At 37.8% G+C, this 20,881-nt stretch overlaps 1 protein-coding gene and 1 long non-coding RNA gene across 12 annotated transcripts in view; one reads left to right on the top strand and one right to left on the bottom strand.

Annotated features, from left to right (window-relative positions):
- LOC138757395 (uncharacterized) overlaps positions 1-20,881 on the top strand; it is a 108,796-nt gene that overhangs the window by 68,522 nt on the left and 19,393 nt on the right. The gene's annotated exons all lie outside the window — the stretch shown is intronic.
- Positions 1-20,881, bottom strand: part of exoc1 (exocyst complex component 1) — an 88,984-nt gene that overhangs the window by 22,825 nt on the left and 45,278 nt on the right. For 6 of the 9 annotated variants that reach the window (XM_069924636.1, XM_069924635.1, XM_069924634.1 and 3 more), the window contains 3 exons: positions 12,498-12,603; positions 9,427-9,471; positions 832-995 (listed from right to left, as the gene is read on the bottom strand). In XM_069924636.1, the coding sequence (XP_069780737.1) occupies positions 832-995; positions 9,427-9,471; positions 12,498-12,603 (315 nt within the window). The remainder of the gene's footprint in view (positions 1-831; positions 996-9,426; positions 9,472-12,497; positions 12,604-20,881) is intronic. The other 3 variants (XM_069924638.1, XM_069924637.1, XM_069924632.1) reach the window with 1 other exon arrangement.

The following is a 20,881-nucleotide window of genomic DNA, read 5'->3' on the forward strand; positions in this document are numbered from 1 at the left end:
AAGTACCTGATGATTGATTATTAATCTCCAGATGATTGATAAAAAGCTACATTTATATAGCACACTTCTCAACCTCAAGAAATTCAATGACACTTTACAGCTAATGAAGTCAATAGCATACTACCTATAACAATTGGATATACAGTATTGTAATAAGCTTGCCACACAAGCAACAGTCCCTACAAAAACAAGAAACATGACAATGGATTTGTTGGTTTCAAATATCTACATTTTTAATCTGCCCATTTAATTTATCAATGCAAAATACCTACAAAGTTGGAACAATATATTGTGCACTGTTACATATCCAAAACAAAAGTATTTAAAATTAATCTTGAACAAGGTTGAGATGTCTGTGAAATGCCAAACATGCCACTGAATACTCAGACCTAGCAATGCTGATGGCGTGGGAATCATTTAATATTTCAAGGCTTTGACCTTCATACATTTCCAGCATTTTTGTTTTTATTTTCTACTTACAGCCATCACTGTAGTTTTTTGTTGATAAATCATGGACCATATTTAGTAGATTTTGTTTTAATTATCTTATTCTTGTAAATATAGGCCATTTTGGATTGAAAACAAATTGAGTATTTTGATTTCCTCTCATTAATAGAAGTCATGGATATGAAAACAATTTCTGAATTCAGGAGCTATATAATGAGCTATATAAATACCATTTTTTCAGGCTGTTAACACAAGAGCCCTTCAACAGAAGTATCTCATAATATTTTTTAAATAACGGCACACAGATGCTGATTGCGGGATCAAATAGTACACCAACTGCTGAGAAACTGGATATTCAAAACATTAGCTAGCTATCTAATATACCTTGTCAAATTTGGTTCGATCAGCGACATCAAGATCTGAAGCAGACATGTTTCCCATATCAAGCAGTGAGGATGATTGAGAACGACGATTTCCTGATCCCTGAACAGACAGTTTGTTTAGGCTTGAGGTAGAACCTGTAAGTTTTCCAGAACTTCCATGAAGACCTGTAGTCCAATAAATCTAAATTAGTAGCAGTAATATTACACTTCAGTTTTATGGTTAGAATAGCAGACCTTGAAATTCAGTGTTTTGATTTTCATAAAAATCAGAGGATAATTTAATCTAATAACTGGTGGCACAAGGTTGTTCAACACGAATAAATGCTCATCCAGCTATTTAAAAAGTTATGATAGCTTTATAATATTATATAAAATTCTATTTTATTATATAAAAATAGTATATAATTTTCTGAGCATTAACGGAAAAAAATCTCAGATATAAGAAAGTTATTTCAAGACAATATTAACTGTTTAGTAGTTTACTTACATCATTTTTATTGCAAATGTGTAAAATCATCAGACCAAAATTAAAAGCACCAACGAGTAAAACTTGAAGAAATTCCATTCAGATAATTTGCAGTATGACTAACCCATGATGGTGTTCCACTACTTGTATGTTGAAAAATACTGTTGTTTTTAAATTTACAAACCCAATATGCCTCCTTCCTTAATATTTACCAGAGTTTAAAATATTTAATTGATAAAAAATAAAATAAACACAGAAACCGCTGGAAACACTCAGGTCAGGCAGAATCTGTAGAAACAGAAACTGAGATGCAGAGCATCAGAACTTCCTTCGAGGGAAACCAAGTTGGTTTCAAGTTGCAGAATGGGTTCCAAGGGCAGCATAGGACAAAGGAAATATCTCTGATAAAATGAGGCCAGGATTCCTGTGAGGTAATCATCAACCCTGGTTCTGTTTCCACAGATGCTGCTTGACTGGTTGAGTATTTCCAGCATTTTCTGTTATGATTATGATTTCCAACACCAGCAGATTTTTTCAAATTTTCATGAAGAAGCAAAAATAGAATATTTTTGTGCAAGATCAAAGGAGTTCCCCAGCATCCAGAGATTCACACTCTATGTGTCAATTCCTTCCATAAGCATGGTGGCATTACCATGGCCAGCTCTTCTCCTAACTTGGCATAATCTTTATATACAAAAGAAATAAAAATGACAGTGTAATGATACTTCTAAAGAATGACACCAATCTGTGTATCCATACAAAAATATAATCTTTATCAGCGTCTGTATAGGAAGCTTGTCTTGAAAAAAAAACCAACAGATACTTTTGAGAAATGCAAACATAAAGACAAATTAATTTGAGTAGTTTCAAACAAAAAAATAGAAACCTCAAAATTAAAAGAAGAATTGACAGGCTGGTGGGAAGCAGCTGTGTCCATGGAGCTTGAGGCAAAGTAAAACAAAAGAAAAATGCAATATTAAAGACACAGCACATTGGAATATAACACTAATCCTTCATCCTGGTTTGAGAAAACAACCAAGATTTTTTAAGGTATATTTCTCTTCCTAGTGACTAATAGTTCACCAGTTTGAACATTTTCTAAATAGTTCTCTATGGGTGCAAGCATTAAGATCATTGTACTTCAAGTTGCCAAAAGCTAATTTGGGAAGAGTGCTGAGAAATGTATTAACTAGTTTTAATAACACTGTTTAAGATTCAGAAATGCAAACATTATTTTAAAACTATGTTCTCTCATTTCAGTAGGACTGAAAGATATTAAAACCAGGTGTGAAAGAAACTTTAATTTCTTATTGGTCCAGGTCATATTGCGTAGTGTTGATAACTTTTTTTAACCATGTGCTGCACCAATCTGGATCAGGTTACTTTCACCTCTGTTCAAGACCTTATGTTTGTCGTGAAGTCCTACAGTGCATATTTTAGTGATCACAGTGTGGTCTTAATGATCTCTTTCATTAACTGAAAGACATTTTATTATGATTTTGTTAGATTATAAATTCAGAGTGTTTCAAATTAAGTATTTATCAGTGGTGATAATTCGAATAGAAATCCATTCTCATTGATGCTTCACTTTGTTCCAGCACAAGATTTAACTACTAGTCTAAAAATAAAGCAGCAATATGTGCTCTATATTTATATCTGGTTAAAAAGGAACTTGCATGAACACAGCTGAAAACACTTCATGCCAAATGTTACATAATATAAAAAAAAACAGGATGATAAACTTGCACTCAGAAAAATCATGAAGTGACACAGTAGTGGATAATTTATTTTGGAGATTCACAAGGATAGAGATATTCTGTACTGCTATGTTTGAAGAACTTCCTTCCCTTTTTAAAAAGATGGAGCCATCTGATAATTTGCATTTAAAATGATAAATGAAGCTTTAGTTTAACATCTCATTGTAAAGGTGACATGTCAGCATTGCAGCGTTCCTCAGTATTGCATTAGAGATTGAATGTAGATTATGTATTCAGGTCTCTGCAATAGGGCTTGAACACTTAAAGCCATTTGACTCAAGTGATTAGTGTAAGAGCCAAAACCTGAGCTTAATGACCTTGTTTATTAAAATAGAAAAATATGATCTGGATATTGTGTTGAATGCATGCAAAAAGACAAGTGGAGTTGTTTTTAAAAAAAAACATGAAATATAAAAACAAGCATACTCAAATTTCATAACACTGTGGCATCACTTGGCTGAAATAACCCTCACAGGTTCTCTGCAGTGTCAGTTCCAGCTCCCCATCAACACCATTACATGCAAATGGAACATTCTCCACTTTCAAACTTGTTATTGATGACAAAATATTTTGATCCTTTTCTTCAATATCATCAGTATTTTTTTTTTAAAAAACCTTTCTCCAATACAGGGGACATGACCACTTTATAATGATTACTGTGGGCATGGTTCTTAGCAATAGCAATAATTTGCAGAGAAATACAGGTGTATGTCTGGCCTGCTGTATTGAGAATGTGGGTTAACAAAATGTCAATGTTAGTTAAGATTCATCTGCAAAATCATGCCACCTCTTCTGAAATTTCATTGAAATTTAGCAAGCCTCTAATACATTTTAATTAATAACAGTGTGATAAAAAAAAGATTCTTTGGGGTATATTCAACATCAAATAAGTTCAGTCTTAATTTAAAGATACAGCACGGTAACAGGCCTTTCTGGCCCACAACCTGCACCTCCCAAGTACTCCCATGCGACCAATTAACCTACTAACCCTTGTTACGAGCCCAGAGGACCCCAAAACCCAGCAGCAATAGATATTCACCATCACAAATAGTTACTTAAACAAAAGTTGCTTTTAATTATCTTCAAACATGAAAACAGGATCAAACTTTATCTTATTACTATTAACTTAACTAACCTAACTTAAACCCCCTCTAATTCTAAGCTCACGTGTGAGTAATGTGTGTGTAGTTTAGAAAAGTTCTTTGATTCAGTCCAATCTCACTTCTCATTCCTTCAAATTTACTGGTTGCAGGCAATTCTTATATTGTGCACAGAATTTAACATTTATGAAGTTCATCAGGGTTTGGTGCTTCAAAGTTAAATGGTTACTGCTCAGGAAGGTTCTTGTCGGTTTTCATAGAGAGATTGGTTGTTCTGAGACACAAACTGATCCTTTTTAATCATCCATTTCAGTTTCTTTCCAAAGAAACTTGCCCCATCAGGGTTTTCCAGATGATAACCTCTTTTTTTCAGGTCACCACAGAGTTCCTTTTTTTTCTCTTATTTTAAGTGGAACATTACGCAGCCAGTCCTCTCCTCTTGTATGACTCACAAGGGCTTTGATCAGGTAGAACTAAGCACTTCCAACCAGTCTTCAAAATGTGATTTTTTTCTACAAGCTTGCCAGCCTGTCCTGTCCAGTCCCATTTGCAGCTGCTGAACTGTAAAACTTCAAAACTGAACTCTCTCTCGCTCTCTCACTCAGAGAAAAAGCCTTTTTGATTCTCTCTACTTTCAAAACCGCATGACCCTCTAAGAACATCAAGCTGCACTCCAGACAGCCTGCGGCTCCGAACTACTCCTCTGATCTCTTTCATTTGTTGCTTTTCAAAACAAAAATCATTAATGAAGTCTCTTGGGCACTCTCCAAAGTTTTTGCAAAGGCCCCAGGAGCCACCCTTGAGCAGAGTTCCAGTATTTTAAATGAGATCTGTTTTGAAGTGTTTGTATGTGACCTACACTAAAAAACTTAGCCCAATTTATCTCCCAAAAACATATCTATATACAATACAAACACAACATAATCTGTCACACCCTGGACACAAATGTGTTAGGAAAGCTCAGTCGATCCTGAAGCATCCATAGAAAATAAAAGGCAGTTGACGATTCATGCCCTAGGCCTTCTTCTGAGTGTTGAAAATCAGGCAGACGCCTGAATAAAAAGGTTTGGGGGAGGGGAGAAAATGGGGAGGAGAAGGAGAAAGAAACACATGCAAACAGATAAGAGGTAATAGGTGAATTCAGGTGGGAGGATAGAAGAGAAAGAAACTGAGAAATGATGGGGGAGAGAGCTGAATGTTAAGGAATATACCTCTCCAATAGGAAAAGGAAGATAATAGGGTGAGGAATTGGAGGAAGGGTGACAGAACAATGAAGGAAAGAAAGAGACCAGTTAAGGGAGTTAACAGAAATTGGTACCTTCCAATCTGCAGGTAGCATCAACATGGCAGTACACAAAGCCATGAACAGATATGTCAATATGGCAATAGGGTGTGGAATTGAAGCGGTTCGCTACCAAGAGGATCTTGATGTTGCAGTGATCAATGAAGGTGCTCCTGATCTGTGTCCAGTCTTCCCAGTAACTGAGGCTGTATCGGTAGCACCAGATGCAGTAGTTAATCTTTACAGATTCACAAGTGAAGTGTTTGTGGCCCTGAATAGTGATGATGGAGGAGGTATGAGGGCGCGTGTAGCATTTTTGTAGTCACAGGGAGGAAGGGAAAGTGAAGAGGGGATGGGAAGTTGTGTCTGGTGGTGGGATCCCATATTTCATTTTCTTCAATTTAAATGTTTTAGACATATTTTTGTCTTGTACAGTTTAAAACTTGGCTTTTGGTGGAGCATTATTATTCAACGTTTTATAACGGAGTGGCCTTCTCCTATGCAGGATTCTTACCCGGGCTGGAGGGGCCTGCCTCCCCTCCTAGGTCGGACCATACCTGGTCGCAAATCACCTGTGGACATGGCCTAGGTAAGTTTAATTGGGTTCTCTAACTACCTCTGAGGTAGGTCAGGGACCCGGTTGGATTCTGACGGGGTTAACCGAGTCGCACCCTTTCTTACTGCTGTGTAACTGAGGTGTAACTGGAAGGCAGCGGCGGCCCCGGTCCGGGCAGAGGGTAGGCGGTGGCGGCCCCGGCCCCAGTCCGAGCAGAAGGTAGGTGGTGGCAGCCCCGATCCGGGCAAAAGCGAGGGGGAGGCGGCGGCCCCGGCCTCGGTAGAGTGAGGCAGGCGGAGACCCCGGTCCGGGCAGAAAGAAGGAGGCAGCGGCCCCGGTCCGGGCACAGGGAAGGCAGCAGCGGCCCCGACCCAAGGACCTCGCTGCCACGTCCCAGCTTGCTTGGCCACGGCACACGAACCATGGGTGTAAAGGGTGGGGCCAGTACTGCGCACACTGCACTCCACCTTAAAGCTCCTTTGCGCAGGCCCGAGGACAGGTCCACGTCCTCCCCCTCCACGTCCTCCCCCTCAAAAGATGCTCATAAACTCAAGCTAGCATGCTGGAACACCGACCTGAACGTCGGTCTGCCCTCATTGCACATGAACTCCTCAGACTTGACATCGACATAGCCGCTCTCAGTGAAGTCCGCCTTGCAGTTGTAGGCAGCCTCCAAGAATGCGGCGCGGGCTGCACACTCTACTGGTCTGGCAAGCCTATGGATGAATAATGCCTATTTGGTGTAGGCTTCATGGTCAAGAACTCCATTGCCTCCAAACTCGAAAACCTCCCGACAGGCAACTCAGACCGGATCATGTCCATGCAACTCCCCCTTCAAAACAAGTGTCGCATCACCCTCATCAGTGTCTATGCTCCAACCCTCCAGGCGGAAGCAGCAGAAAAGGACAAGTTCTACACTGATCTGCGCAACCTCATTCAACGCACCCCTACAGCCGACAAGGTTGTCATCCTTGGCGACTTCAATGCTCGCTTCGGCAAAGACTCAGAAACCTGGCCAGGAATCCTGGGCAAGCATGGTGTCGGCAAGTGCAACAACGGGCGCCTCCTGTTGGAGCTCTGCGCAGAACAGCGGCTTGTCATTACAAACACCCTTTTTCAGCAGAGGGACAGCCTGAAGACTACCTGGATGCATCCCCGATCCAAACACTGGCACCTCCTGGACTACGTCCTGGTGCGAGAAAGAGACAAACGAGATGTGCTCCACACCAGGGTCATGGCCAGTGCGGAATGCCACACTGACCACCGGCTGGTTCGCTGCAAGCTCAACCTTCACTTCAAGCCAAAGTCCATCCTAGCGAAGATTTTGTCTGCAATGGAGAGCAGCGTGATTCCCCTGTAGTTTGAGCAGTCTGATTTCTCGCCTTTGTTTTTGTACAGGGTGATGATGATGGCATCACGAAGGTCCTAAGGCAGCTTTCCTTGGTCCCAGCAGAGCTTGAAAAACTCATGCAGTTTGGCATGCAGAGTTTTGCCGCCAGCCTTCCAGACCTCTGGGGGGGATTCCATCCATACCTGCTGCTTTGCCACTTTTCAGTTGTTGTTTTCAGCCTTCCCGGGTGAGGACCTCATCCAGCTCTAGCCTTAAGGGATGTTGAGGGAGCTGGAGCAGGGCGGATTCTTGGACTGAGCGGTTGGCACTGAAAAGAGATTGGAAGTGTTCTGAGGATGGAGATCTTGTCGCTGAGGAGGACTTTGCCGTCAGAGCTGCGCAGCGGGTTTTGGACTTGGGGTGAGGGGCCGTACACAGCCTTTAGAGCCTCGTAAAAACCCCTGAAGTCGCCAATGTCCGTGCTGAGCTGGGTTCGTTTGGCGAGGCTAGTCCACCACTCATTTTGGATCTCCCGGAGTTTGCGCTGAAGATGGCTGCATGCGCGACGGAAGGCTCGTTTCTTCTCTGGCCAGGACGGCTTTGCAAGGTGAGCCTGGTGGGCAGCTCGCTTCTTTGCCAGCAGCTCCTGGATTTCCTGGTTGTTTTCGTCGAACCAGTCCTTGTTTTTCCTGGAGGAGAAGCCCAGTACCTCTTCAGTGGTTTGCAGTATGGCAGTCTTCAGATGATCCCAGAGGGTTTCAGGGGACGAGTCTGTGAGACGGATTGCATCCTCGAGCTTTGCTTTGAGGTTTGCCTGGAAGTTTCCTCTCACTTTGTCTGACTGCAAGTTTCCAACATTGAACCTCTTTCTGGGGGCTTTACTGTTCCTGGACTTTAATACCTAGTGTCGCCGAAAATGTTCTCCCAGAATCACAGTGCGGCTTTCGCGCAAACAGAGGAACTACTGACATGGTCTTTGCCCTCAGACAGCTCCAAGAAAAGTGCAGAGAACAAAACAAAGGACTCTACATCACCTCTGTTGACCTCACCAAAGCCTTCGACACCGTGAGTAGGAAAGGGCTTTGGCAAATACTAGAGCGCCTCGGATGCCCCCCATGTTCCTCAACATGGTTATCCAACTGCACGAAAACCAACAAGGTTGGGTCAGATACAGCAATGAGCTCTCTGAACCCTTCTCCATTAACAATGGCGTGAAGCAAGGCTGCGTTCTCGCACCAACCCTCTTTTCAATTCAACGAGACACCGCTAGCCGTAAAACATACGAACACTCATTAACTCCTAAAATTTTCACTATTAGAATAGTAAGAAGATCCAGAACAATCCAAATTTAGTGATAAATTCATGAAATACTCAAAATACATGTTTAATAATCAAATACAACTGTCAAATGAAAAAAATTGTTTTGCATTATTTAACACTGTACCAATATGTGCTCTAAACCTCTAAAATAGAATGCGCAAAGAAATGATTTTTTTTCCAGGTATTTTGGAACAAAGTTTTGTTTAAAAATGAAAAATACATGCCTGTTTTAACCATTAACTGGTTATTACATGCTTCTAGTTGATTGTGAGAAAGTTACAATGCCTGCAGATTCTTACATTATTCCATCAGCCTTCAAATGAAAACGTCAACATCTAAAATTGTAACTTTTTCTTTTCCACTGGTATCAAGTGTCAATTTATAACACGTAATTACCAGGAGCTGCAATTAGTTTATTCATTTCATGCAAGATTATTGCAAGACACACAAAATATATGTTTGCAAAATGCCATACCATGTTGCAAAGGTAATGTGCACTTCCAGGTAGATAAGCTTATATGGGTGGAAAGTGGAGTGCCTGGATTGAAATCATTCACCATATTTTAAAATGCCAAATTTTTCATTATGCAAATAAGAATAGCATTTAATACATATTCTTAAGACAATCAACTTTGTCTTAATGATGACTTTAAATTGAGTATGCAAACCTCCATATTAGTAAGGTGAAAGTGTAAATTGTTACAATATCAGGAAACAATTGATCTTGTTGTGATGACTTTATTTAGAGTAGTAGGGCAGCAACACGACAAAGAAGCAATACTCACTTTCTAGATCCTGTTTGACAGCACTCTCTTTTCGAGGAAGTGTGGCTGCATGGGATTACATTGCAGGCATCAAAACATAAAGATAGGTTAAGTTACATGACTCTGGCACAAACAGTGAAGAATCACACTTGTTAGATTCTAGGCAGAAAGATGCACATGCATGCAAGCCACATTGCATATTAATTTTGTGTCAGCAAAGCACACTACTATACAAATAAACTATTTTTCACATAGTTTCTTTTAGCAGATATCGTCCTGACAAATTACTTACATTATAATTTTGATCAGAGAGACTTAGATTATTATATGTGAAGACTGAGGGAGACTTTAAAGAGGCTCTTAAGATCAATGTGGGTTTGGACAAATTAATTGTGTTGATTTGGAAAAGCACCCATATTGATTTGCCAAGGCCAAAATAAGATTGAATAAAAATATTTACTTTTTTAAAAATATATCTAGAGAGTTTATAAAATGATTAATAATTTTCTATTTCACAACAATCATCTGCTTTTGTTCCTTTTCAAATGCTGAACTCTCACTCAATAATCTAAATTTCCTTTGACTCATCCAGCTTAAACCAAACTAGTGTTCTTGCTTCCAACAAAATACATTAGCCTCATCCTTTAAAATCATAAATATCTTAACCATCTTTCCTTTCTGCGAAGTACCCATCAACATTACCATTTGATCCATTTGATATTTTTATTAAGGGATATTAAATCGATTGCCTTAGGGTTGAAATTGACTATGTATCAAATTGAATTTTTACGTTTGGCTTTGGCTGTTTCTAAAAAAATGTTTAGCTATTACATGGAAATCTGATTTGATTTTAAGTATGAAAAGATGGCATATTGAAATGAAAACTTGTATTCCTCTAGAAAAGATAACATTTAATTTGAGGGACAAATACTTTTTCTTTTGTGTGGAGCCCATATTTAAAAATTCTTGGGTGTTAAAATTTGATCTCTCGGTTGCTTTGGTGGGCGTCTCGGCTTCCACAGCTAAAAAGTTGATTATGATTGTTTTTATTAACTATCACCTTCTTCCTTTCTTTGTAGGTGGGTAGGGGAGGAGGGAAGTTGTTAGCGGGGTGGTTGAGGGAGGTTGGGGTGGGGTTTATTTAATCATGTGATGTTTGTATCAATATATTATAATTAATGTTATGCGATTCAAAATTTTAAATAAAATATAAAAAAAACATTATTTTCGTAATAACCAACATTGTGACTTTTAACTCCTTAGAAATTTTCACAATAATTCTGCATCTTTATGATGGAGAGAAAAAATAAATGCAACAGTCCAGTGCAAAAAGACAAAATGCTGGAGGGTCTCAATGGATCAGCATTCATGGAAAAAAATGAACACTTGACATTTCAGGTTGAAAACCTGCTTCAGGACAAAAGGTTGATTTTTCTCCATAGTTGCTGCCTGACCCAACGAGTTCGTCCAGCAATTTTCTTTTTTGCTCAAGATTCCAGCAACTCCAGTCTACTATGACTCCATTGCCATCCAGAAGCAACTTTATTTCAAGTCAGATACAATTACTTCATTTTTGGGTTACCACTCAATAGTTAATTTGCATCTGGACTTATTGAATGACCTGACCTGACAGTTTTACCTCCTTCCTGCTGTGTACACTCAGACATTATTCCAGACAACAAACCAAATAGTTTACCTTTTGCACTGAATATCATAGGAAACATGACAGTGCTGATCACCTGGCTGATACGGAAATTAGGTAAAAGGGTAGACTTGGGATGCTGAATCCATTTTAACCAAACCACAGATATCTGAGATTTTTTTTAACTAAATGCTAAAAATGATGTCAGCCTTTAAGAACGTGGGTTTGAGCAGAATATTTTGCAAATTTCTGATGACAAGGAGGATTATCCAGAAATTATCAAGAATTCAATAGAGTTATGAGAATGTTGTTTTTAGATGCATTTTTAAAGTTTGATTGTTCAGGTACAAGCAGATAAACATAATGGAGAGGAAAGCATGCTCCTATAAAAAGCAAGTAAGGAATAGGGAATAGTTTCAAAGCAGTCCATCAAAGTGAACTGCACTTAAAGACAGGCTGATAATGATCTCGTCAGTATTGAATTATCTTGGAAAGATTTCTCATTTAAATTGAAACAGCTAAAACATACTACTACTTAATTACAAATGTTCTAATATTGATTTTCTTCAACTACTTAAACCAGAAACGCACCTTGCTTGGTCAGAATAAAAATGTACTTCATAAAGTCAACATTTTCCAGAAAATTCAATTTGGTTTAATTTCATGTTGCTGAGCTTGACTAAATGATATTTAGAAATTATTCTTGATAAATCTTGAGAACAAGTTTGAACCAAAATTAAGGCCATGTACATCATGACTCAAAACCAGAGAAAAGACAAAATATGAACAAATAGAAATTAGTAGACCAGTGGCAGAACTATACTGCTACAAAACATGATTCAAGTGCATTCACAATTTACAAATGTAATGAAAAATTGCAATGAATGAACGTGTTTTACAGGAAGGATGAATGAAGCTTAAAAAAATCTGAAATTATTGGAAATAAACACAAGAATCCACAAAAATGGCATGAAAGTTTCATCGATCAATTCACACTAATTTAGCTTCACACAAAAATTAGCTGAATAATTAATACTAATAAAACACAACATCATTTTCATCTAATCTGATTAGGAAATAAATACAAAAGGTGAGGTGACAGTTTTGCAACATCTAACCCTCTTAAAACAGATTGCTTGAAAAAAAAGGTGTTATTCTATTTTTCCATTTGGCTATACTCACTAATGAATTATAGAGGTAAATCTGAATTACAATTTCAATGCATATTTTTATTCATATCATATTTTCAGTCAAGTTAAAAAGATATAACAAAAACTGATAAATAGCAATCAAAAAATACAAATTTCCTTCAGTATGATTTATCAATCAAATCACATCAATACAGAGAAGAGGAACAATATCAATAGAGTCAACTGAAAAAACGTGCTTTCCTGCAAAATGAGAAAGGACTTCTTCAGAATATCCCTTCCAATTGGAAGATTAGACTTACCAAATTTTTTTCCTTCTTTTGATGTTCCAGTCATCTTAATCTTTGCAATCTCAAAGAATTCCTTAATTTCCCTTTCATACAGCCTGGAAATATAATCTACATAGTTCTGTAAGGAAAACAAACAACAACAAAAATCAGGGAATATATCCACACACCATCGTCCCAGACAATGTGTAAATTTAAAGGGAAAGCAAAACAAGGATACGAGGGCATCCAATTTGGCAAGAAATAAATGTCAAGAATCAGCCACAGAAAAAAAAATTTTGTTTGTTTTTAATTTTATTGAGTTTTTTGTATCGTTATAGAAAAAAAAACAATGAATAAAACATTAATCTAATATCCATATCTAATGATATAAAAAGTACTTTTAAAATTTTTCTCCCCAACCCCCTCCCTCCCAAAAGTAAGAAAAAGAAAGAAAAGAAGAAAACACCTACTGTTTTATATACAACAATACTAACATATACAATCATTTATTATTATTAGAATTTCTGTTTAAGGAGTGGATAAGGTAGAAGAGGTGAACAGAAAATTATTCATAAATTCCATATATGGATTCCAAATACTATAAAAATTTTCAACTCAGTTCCTTAAACTACATGTAATTTTTTCCAAATGTATACAATTTTGCACCTCATTATACCATTTACTTAGTAGCACTTCCTTATCATCTTTCCATGATATCGCTATACATTTCTTTGCAGTTGGTATTGCAATACTTAAATTTTTTTCTTGATATTTATTTAATTTCAATTTTGTATCATTTTTTATATAACCCCAAGTAAAAAATATTCTTGGATCCTTTTGTATCTTTATCTTCATAATTTATCCTCGTAATAAATTCAGTTCATTCCAAAATGTTTCCACTTTTTCACAAAACCATACTGAATGCAAAAAAGTCCCTATTTCTTTCAAACATCAAAAACACATCTGAGTAATTGGAATCAAGTCTATTTAACTTATATGGAGTATAATATAATTGATGAAGAAAATTATATTGAACAATTTGATATCTAACATTTACTGTATTCTATAAGGTAGGTTATAGATGGAGGTTAAATACAACTGTTGGAAGAAATGGGAATTTTGTGATTATATGAAGCAACAAATAATTATTTTTAGACACTAGTAAAGATTAAGTTGCGAGTAAGTTTATATTATGGGATTCCATGAAGGCATATTTGAGAGGTCAAATAATAAATTATACTTCAAAAATAAAGAAAGAATACATGAAAGAAGTCACTCAATTAGATAAAGAGATAATAAAATTGGAGAAGGAAATTCAAGTACATAAGGTTGAGGAGATTGCTAGTGTTGAAGAAATTAAGACAATACTGTGCAGACATAGAGTGGAAAGAAACATGAGATCACAACAAAAATATTATGAGTTGGGTGAAAGGGCTCATAAAGTTTTAGCATGGCAATTAAAAACGGAACAGATTTCTAGAACAATAATGGCAACTAAGAAATCATCAGGACAGATAACTTATTAAAATGCAGGAAATAAATGAAACTTTAAAGAATTTTATGCTAAACTTTATCATTCAGAATCTATGAAAGATATAATTTGAGACAAGTTAAAGGAGGATGCAAAGTTAAGACTGTTTGAGAATTTTTCAGAAATAGAAGTTTATGGGACCCTAATGTCACTACAGAATAATAAGGCATCAGGTGAAAATGGTTTTCCACCAGAATTTTATAAAAAGTTTAAGGAGTTATTAATGCCTGTATTAATGGAGGTATTAGATCAAATGAAAGAGGTTCATTATATATCAGAATATTTTAAAATAGCATTAATAACTGTAATTCTGAAAAAATGAAAAGATTGTTTACAACCTTTCTCATATCGACCTATATCATTATTGAATACAGACTATAAAATTGTATCAAAATTGTTACCCAATAGATTAGCTGAATTTTTGCCAAAATTAATAAATTTAGATCAAACTGGTTTCATTAAAAAAAGAAAAGCAGCAGATAATATAGTGAAATTTTTAAGTTTGGTAAATATAGCACAAAATAGGAAGACCCATGTTAGCAGTAGCATTAGATGCAGAGAAAGCTTTTGATCGACTAGAATGGGATTTTTTAATTTGAAACACTTAATGCTTTTGGGATTCCAAATACTTTTATAAATTGGATAAAGGCATTTTATGATCAACCAAAAGCAAAAGTGATTATAAATAAACAATATCACTACCTTTTTTGCTAGAAAGGTCTTCTAGAAAAGGTTGTCCATTATCACCCTTTTTATTTATATTAGCAATTGAGCTATTGGCAGAAGTAATTAGAGCTGACAATGAAATTAAAGGAATTGAAGTAGGTAATAAGGAACATAAAATTAGTTTATTTGCTGATGATGTTATAGTATTTTTAACGAGACCAGAAATATCTTTAAATAAGTTGAATGAGAGATTAAAAGAATAAGGGTTCGTATTGAATTATAAAGTGAATGTTGATAAAAGTGAAGTAATGCCTATGGTGGATATGGATTACACTCAATGTAAAAGATTGACAAAATTTAAATGGCAAAATGAAGCAATTAAATACTTAGGAATTAAAATTAGTAGAAATATAAATAATTTGTTTAAGTTAAATTATCTGCCATTGTTAAAAAGATTGGAAGAGGATTTGAAAAGATGGAAAGATTTACCAATAACGTTAATTGGATGAGTGAATTGTATTAAAATAAATATTTTTTCCAAGAATGCAATATTTGTTTCAATTTTTGCCCATTCATGTACCAGAATCCTTTTTTCGAAGTATGAATAAAACAGTGTGGGAGTTTCTTTGAAAAGGTAAGATGTTGAGAATTGGTTTAGAAAAATTAACGTGGAAATTTGATCATGATTGATTAGACTATTTCCGTTAAGAGGAGGAAAGTTTAAAACAAGAGGACATAAGTTAAGAATTAAGGGGCAGAGGTTTAGAGGTAACATGAGGGGGAACTTCTTTACTCAGAGAGTGGTAGCTGTGTGGAATGATCTTCCGGGAGAAATAGTGGTGGCGGAGTCAATTGTATTATTTAAGAAAAGGTTGGACAGGTATATGGATGAGAAGAAGATGGAGGGTTATGGGCATTGTGCAGGGAGGTGGGACTAGAAAGGGGTGTTTGGTTCGGTGCGGACTAGAAGGGACTAATGGCCTGTTTCCGTGCTGTAATTGTTATGTTATGTTAATTAAGACTACCAAATTTTAAGCATTATTTTAAAGCAGCTCAATTGAGAGTTTTGTCCTCTTGTTATCAAAGCCAGCTTGGGTTCAAATAGAAATGAATAAAATTGGTGAAACTGTTCCAGAGCAAATTTGTATAAATGGAATAGTGAGTTGTTTACAGGAACTAAAGATCTATCAGTATTAAAGCATATATTAAAAATAGGGAACAGAATTGATATTGAGAGACGCAACATCTTCCTTTTACTTTGAATAGTTCTTTATTTGACAATTGGTGTGGAAAAGGTTTACAAAGAATGAAAGATTGTTTGTAAGGATCTTTCTTTTTAACTTTTGATCAATTAAAAGATAAATATAATATACAAAATAATACAATTTTTGCATATTATCATATTTTTGCATATTTCAGGATTCCTTTGCTGTCATATAATTTATTTTTTACCAAAAATAGACTTTATCACAATAAATTGTTTACAAGAGGATAAACATTCAAAGTCTCTTCCCACCCTTAGTTTCCATTGCTGTACATTGTTACATTAATTTCTATTTACACCATTACCACTACTGTGGCAACTTGTTATTACTCCCCCGCCCCTCTTTGTTCTTTGAGGGACTTCCCCTCAGTCTCACCCCGTCAATGGCCAGCCCATAACTCTAGACTGTGGTCCTTTCCCACAGTGCCTTTGCGTTGGCTACACCAAGCCTCACTGCGTCCCTCAGCACGTACTCTTACAGCCTGGAAATGTGCCAGTTGGCAGCATTCCTGCACCGATATCCATGTGTTGAAAGACCAACGTGTGTGTGTGGGGGGGTGGGGGGGGGGGTCCATCAAGCCCTTGTCTCTCAGTGTCTGCAGGACATTCTGTGCTGACCACTGCCTGATGGACTTGTAATCAAATTTGTTTGTCTGGAAAAACTTTTCTATGAAGGATAGATGGTGTGGCAAAGTCAAGCTGACTACAACATCATGTGGCAATGGGCCAGGCCCATTCTTCTCAAAACCTGGGACAGGTAGAACCTCAGCACATAGTGCCACTTGTTGCCCTCGTACTTTGGTTCCACGCATAACCTGAGAAGGTGGCCATCAGAATAAGGACCACATTGGGTACTTCCTTGCCCCCATCGTCTGGCAACTTCTATATGGCAACTCTTTGGATATTTTCCATCTTAGATCGCCATAAGAAACAGAAAACTGCTCTGTTGGCCGCTAGGGTGGAGGTATGGGTGGGGAGGGGGTGGAAAATGGGCCCCTGTAATGAGTGCACTTCACACCTGATGATCAGGTTCGTCCCTGTTACTTAAGAGGGAGCGCCGCACCCACAGACCCAATTTTTGGTGGACTTCTGCGATCCGCTCCAATTTTTGTTGCATACCTCGGCCCCTCCAAACCAGATACCCAACACCTTCAAATAGTCAGCTCTAACTGTGAAAGGGATGGTAGAATAGTCGGACAGTTACTGAAGAGCATTGCCTTGCTCTTCTGCTTTACCCTGGTGCCCAGTGCATATGATAATTGGCTACAGGTGTTGATCAATTTGCAGACCGATTATGAGACCGAAAAAAAGACACCAGCATCATCCATGTACAGGAAAGCCTTGACTTAAGTGCCTCCACTGCACCTTCACTCCTCTTATGCCCTCATCCTATGCAACACACAAATAAGACTGGAGAATGGGAAACCCTGCCTGACTCCAGACCTGATGGAGAAGTTAATTGTTTCCCACCCATTGATTGGGACTATACTATGGATATCCATGTAAAGCAGATTTATCCAATTCCTGATTCCCTCTCCAAGGCCCATTTTGGAGAGCATGTCCATCATGTACGTGTGCGATATCTGGTGGAAAGCCTTTTACTGGTCTAAGCTGACCAGGCAACTATCCATCTGTGTTCCCCCTAACCTCCGTCCTGCACATAGGCTACAATATCTCTGAGCAGTACAAGGCTGACGAAGATTTTCCATTCCCGAAACTGTTCAGATCTGGTCTGGGTGGATTAACTGCTTGAGAACAGACTTGACACAATTGGCAATGGCCTCGGACAGGATTTTGTAGTCAATGTTTAACAAAGTGTGACCGAGTACTTAGAGGTGGTTTGGGAGGAATCGTTAGAGCAGCTTGCACACACACATTTTAAAACAGAATATTTGCAGGACTTTTGAAGAATGCTTTTTGCAGGAGGCAACAAAGTATTGACAGCAGCTTGCCTGGGAGAGCATGTGATATTTGCAGGCAGAGGAGAAGAGTTTTGCTCTCAGAGAGGGAGGGTATGAAACAGAGAGAAGAGAGACAGAAATCCATTCCAGAGGGACAAGCTGGCAAACTTTGGAAGGCTGCCTGGTCAAAGGAGAAGACTGGCTATGTGAAAGGTGACCTGAAAGAAAGAGGATCATCTGGATAACCCTGAAGGGGGCAAGTTTCGTCAGCAAGACTGATTGAGAAGGAATCTCTCTCTGGAAACCAGCAAGAACCCCCCTGAGTGGTAACCATTTGCCTGTTAAGCACCAAAGACAGGTGAACTTTGTTAATGCTAACTTCTATGCACAGAATAAGAATTGCCTGCAACCAGTGAGATTGGATTGTGTTCCAAGGAACTTCTCCTATCTTAAATATACATTACACACACCTGCGCTTAGTATTAGAGGGGGGATTAAGTAGTTAGGAAGGTTAAGTAATAAGTTAAAGTTTAATTCTGTTTTCTTGTTCAAATATAATTAAAAACAACTTCTTGTTTAAGTAACCCTGTGTTGTGGTGCATATCTATTGCTGCTGGTTTTGGGGGTCCTCTGGACTCCGTAACATTTTATGGGGGCTCATCATTTAGGATTTGAACATTACATTTTGATGATTTATTAGTTGATTGGGTTTTTTTTTCGCGAGCTATTGTGTCTGGAATTTTTGCAAGCTAACTTAAGGTTGGTGCCTGGAAAAACAGTAGCAATGGAAGTTGATACATTTTTGTTACAACCATCACCTGCAGAGCTGCAAAGCATGAGAAAAGAGGAACTGATGGCTATTTCTGAAGCATTGAAAATTGCTGAAATTAGATATTAGATGAGAAAAGTACAAATACAGATTATAGTGAAATATTATGTAAATAAGGGAAATTTTATTGAGGAAGACTTAGAAAATTTTCCAGAGAATAGATCTTTTGAATTGCAATTGGAATTCGAGAAATTGAGGGTGCAAAAAGGGAGAAACGTAATTTTGAGTTGCAGAGACAACAATATGAAGTTAAAAAACAAAGAGCAGAGGCAGAAGAAGCTGAAAAGGACGGACAGTTTCAATTAGAAAAGTTAAGAATAGAGATAGAAAGAAGTACGAGAACTGAGGCTGTAACTCCTGTGGAGAGGTTTTTGGCTAGTAGAGAGGTAAATCTAGTGCCTCCTTTTGATGAGAGAGATATGGATACATATTTTCAGCTTTTTGAAAAGGTTGCTGAGAGCTCAAAATGGCCAAAAGAAAAATGGCCTCTTATGCTTCAAAGTGTATTGAAAGGAAAAGCACAAATTGCAAACTGTAGCTTGACTGCACAGCAAGTGGCAAATCATGATACTATTAAACAAGCAGTGTTGAAAGCTTATGAGTTGGTTCCAGAGGCATAAAGGCAAAAATTTAGGAGTTTGGTGAAAACATGGAATCAATCTTATATGGATTTTGCTCTGAAGAAATCTGTGTGTTTTGACTGTTGGTGCACCTCAAAAGGAATAAATAATGATTTTGACAGATTGAGAGAATTAATATTAATAGAGTAAATTAAAAGATGTGTTCCCAGAGGAGATTAAATTATACCTGGATGAGAGAGACGTGGGGACATGGCAACAAGTGGCTAAATTAGCAAACGAATTTAATCTGATTCACAAAAGTACATTCCAGAAGAATAGACATTTTCAGAGAGCTAATGTGGAACAGATTAATAAACCTGTTCTGAAGGTTAGTATGGAGCAGGATAGTAGGCCTGAAATAAAGTCTGGAGAAAATGTTAAAAGAAAAGATGAAGGAAAGGTAGGAAAGGACAGAAATCCTGCATTTGTATGTCATTTTTGTAAGAAACCTAGTCATGTGATTGTGAATTGTCTAGTCTTGAAAAAGAAAAGAGAAAAACAAGTTTTACCAGAAGCATGTATTCAAACAGTGGAATTTAAGGAGGGCAGAAGTGCCAAACCTGGTAAGGAAGTCATGGATGTTTTCAAGCCTATTGTGTCAGAGGGCTTTGTCTCAATAAAGGAGGGAGAACCACAGATTCCAGTTAAAATTCTTAGAGACCCTGGGGCTGCTCAGCCATTGTTGTTGGAAAGTGTTTTAACTGTGATTCAAAGGACTGACACGGGGAGACCATATAACCACTTACAGCACAGAACAGTTCGGCCCTACTAGTCCATGCCGTAGCAAATCCCCACCCTCCTAGTCCCACTGACCAGCACCCGGTCCATACCCCTCTAGTCCCCTCCTATCCATGTAACTATCCAGTCTTTCCTTAAATGTAACCAATGATCCCACCTCGACCACGTCTGCCGGAACTCATTCCACATCCCTACCACCCTCTGCGTAAAGAAATTTCCCCTCATGTTCCCCTTATAATTTTCCCCCTTCAATCTTAAACCATGTCCTATAGTTTGAATCTCCCCCTTTCTTAATTGAAAAAGCCTATCCACATTTACTCTGTCTGTCCCTTTTAAAATCTTAAACACCTCTATCAAGTCCCCTCTCAATCTTCTACACTCCAGAGAAAAAAGCCCCAGTCTGCACAACCTTTCCCTGTAACTCAGACCCTGAAATCCTGTCAACATTCTCGTGAACCTTCTCTGCACTCTCTCTATTTTGTTTATATCTTTCCTATAATTTGGTGACCAAAACTGTACACAGTACTCCAAATTTGGCCTCACCAATGCCTTGTACAATTTCATCATAACCTCCCTACTCTTGAATTCAATACTCCGATTTATGAAGGCCAACATTCCAAATGCCTTCTTCACCACACCATCTACCTGAGTATCAGCCTTACCATAACTCCTAAATCCCTTTGTTGCTCTGCACTCCTCAATTGTCTACCATTCAATGTATATGACCTATTTAAATTTGCCTTTCCAAAATGCAGCACCTCACATTTATCTGTATTAAATTCCATCAGCCATTTCTCAGCCCACACCTCCAGCCTTCCTAAATCACCTTTTAATCTACGGTAATCTACCTCACTGTCCACAACACCAC

This window comes from Narcine bancroftii, chromosome 3 (assembly GCF_036971445.1).
Source record: "Narcine bancroftii isolate sNarBan1 chromosome 3, sNarBan1.hap1, whole genome shotgun sequence".
Lineage (NCBI taxonomy): Eukaryota > Metazoa > Chordata > Chondrichthyes > Torpediniformes > Narcinidae > Narcine > Narcine bancroftii.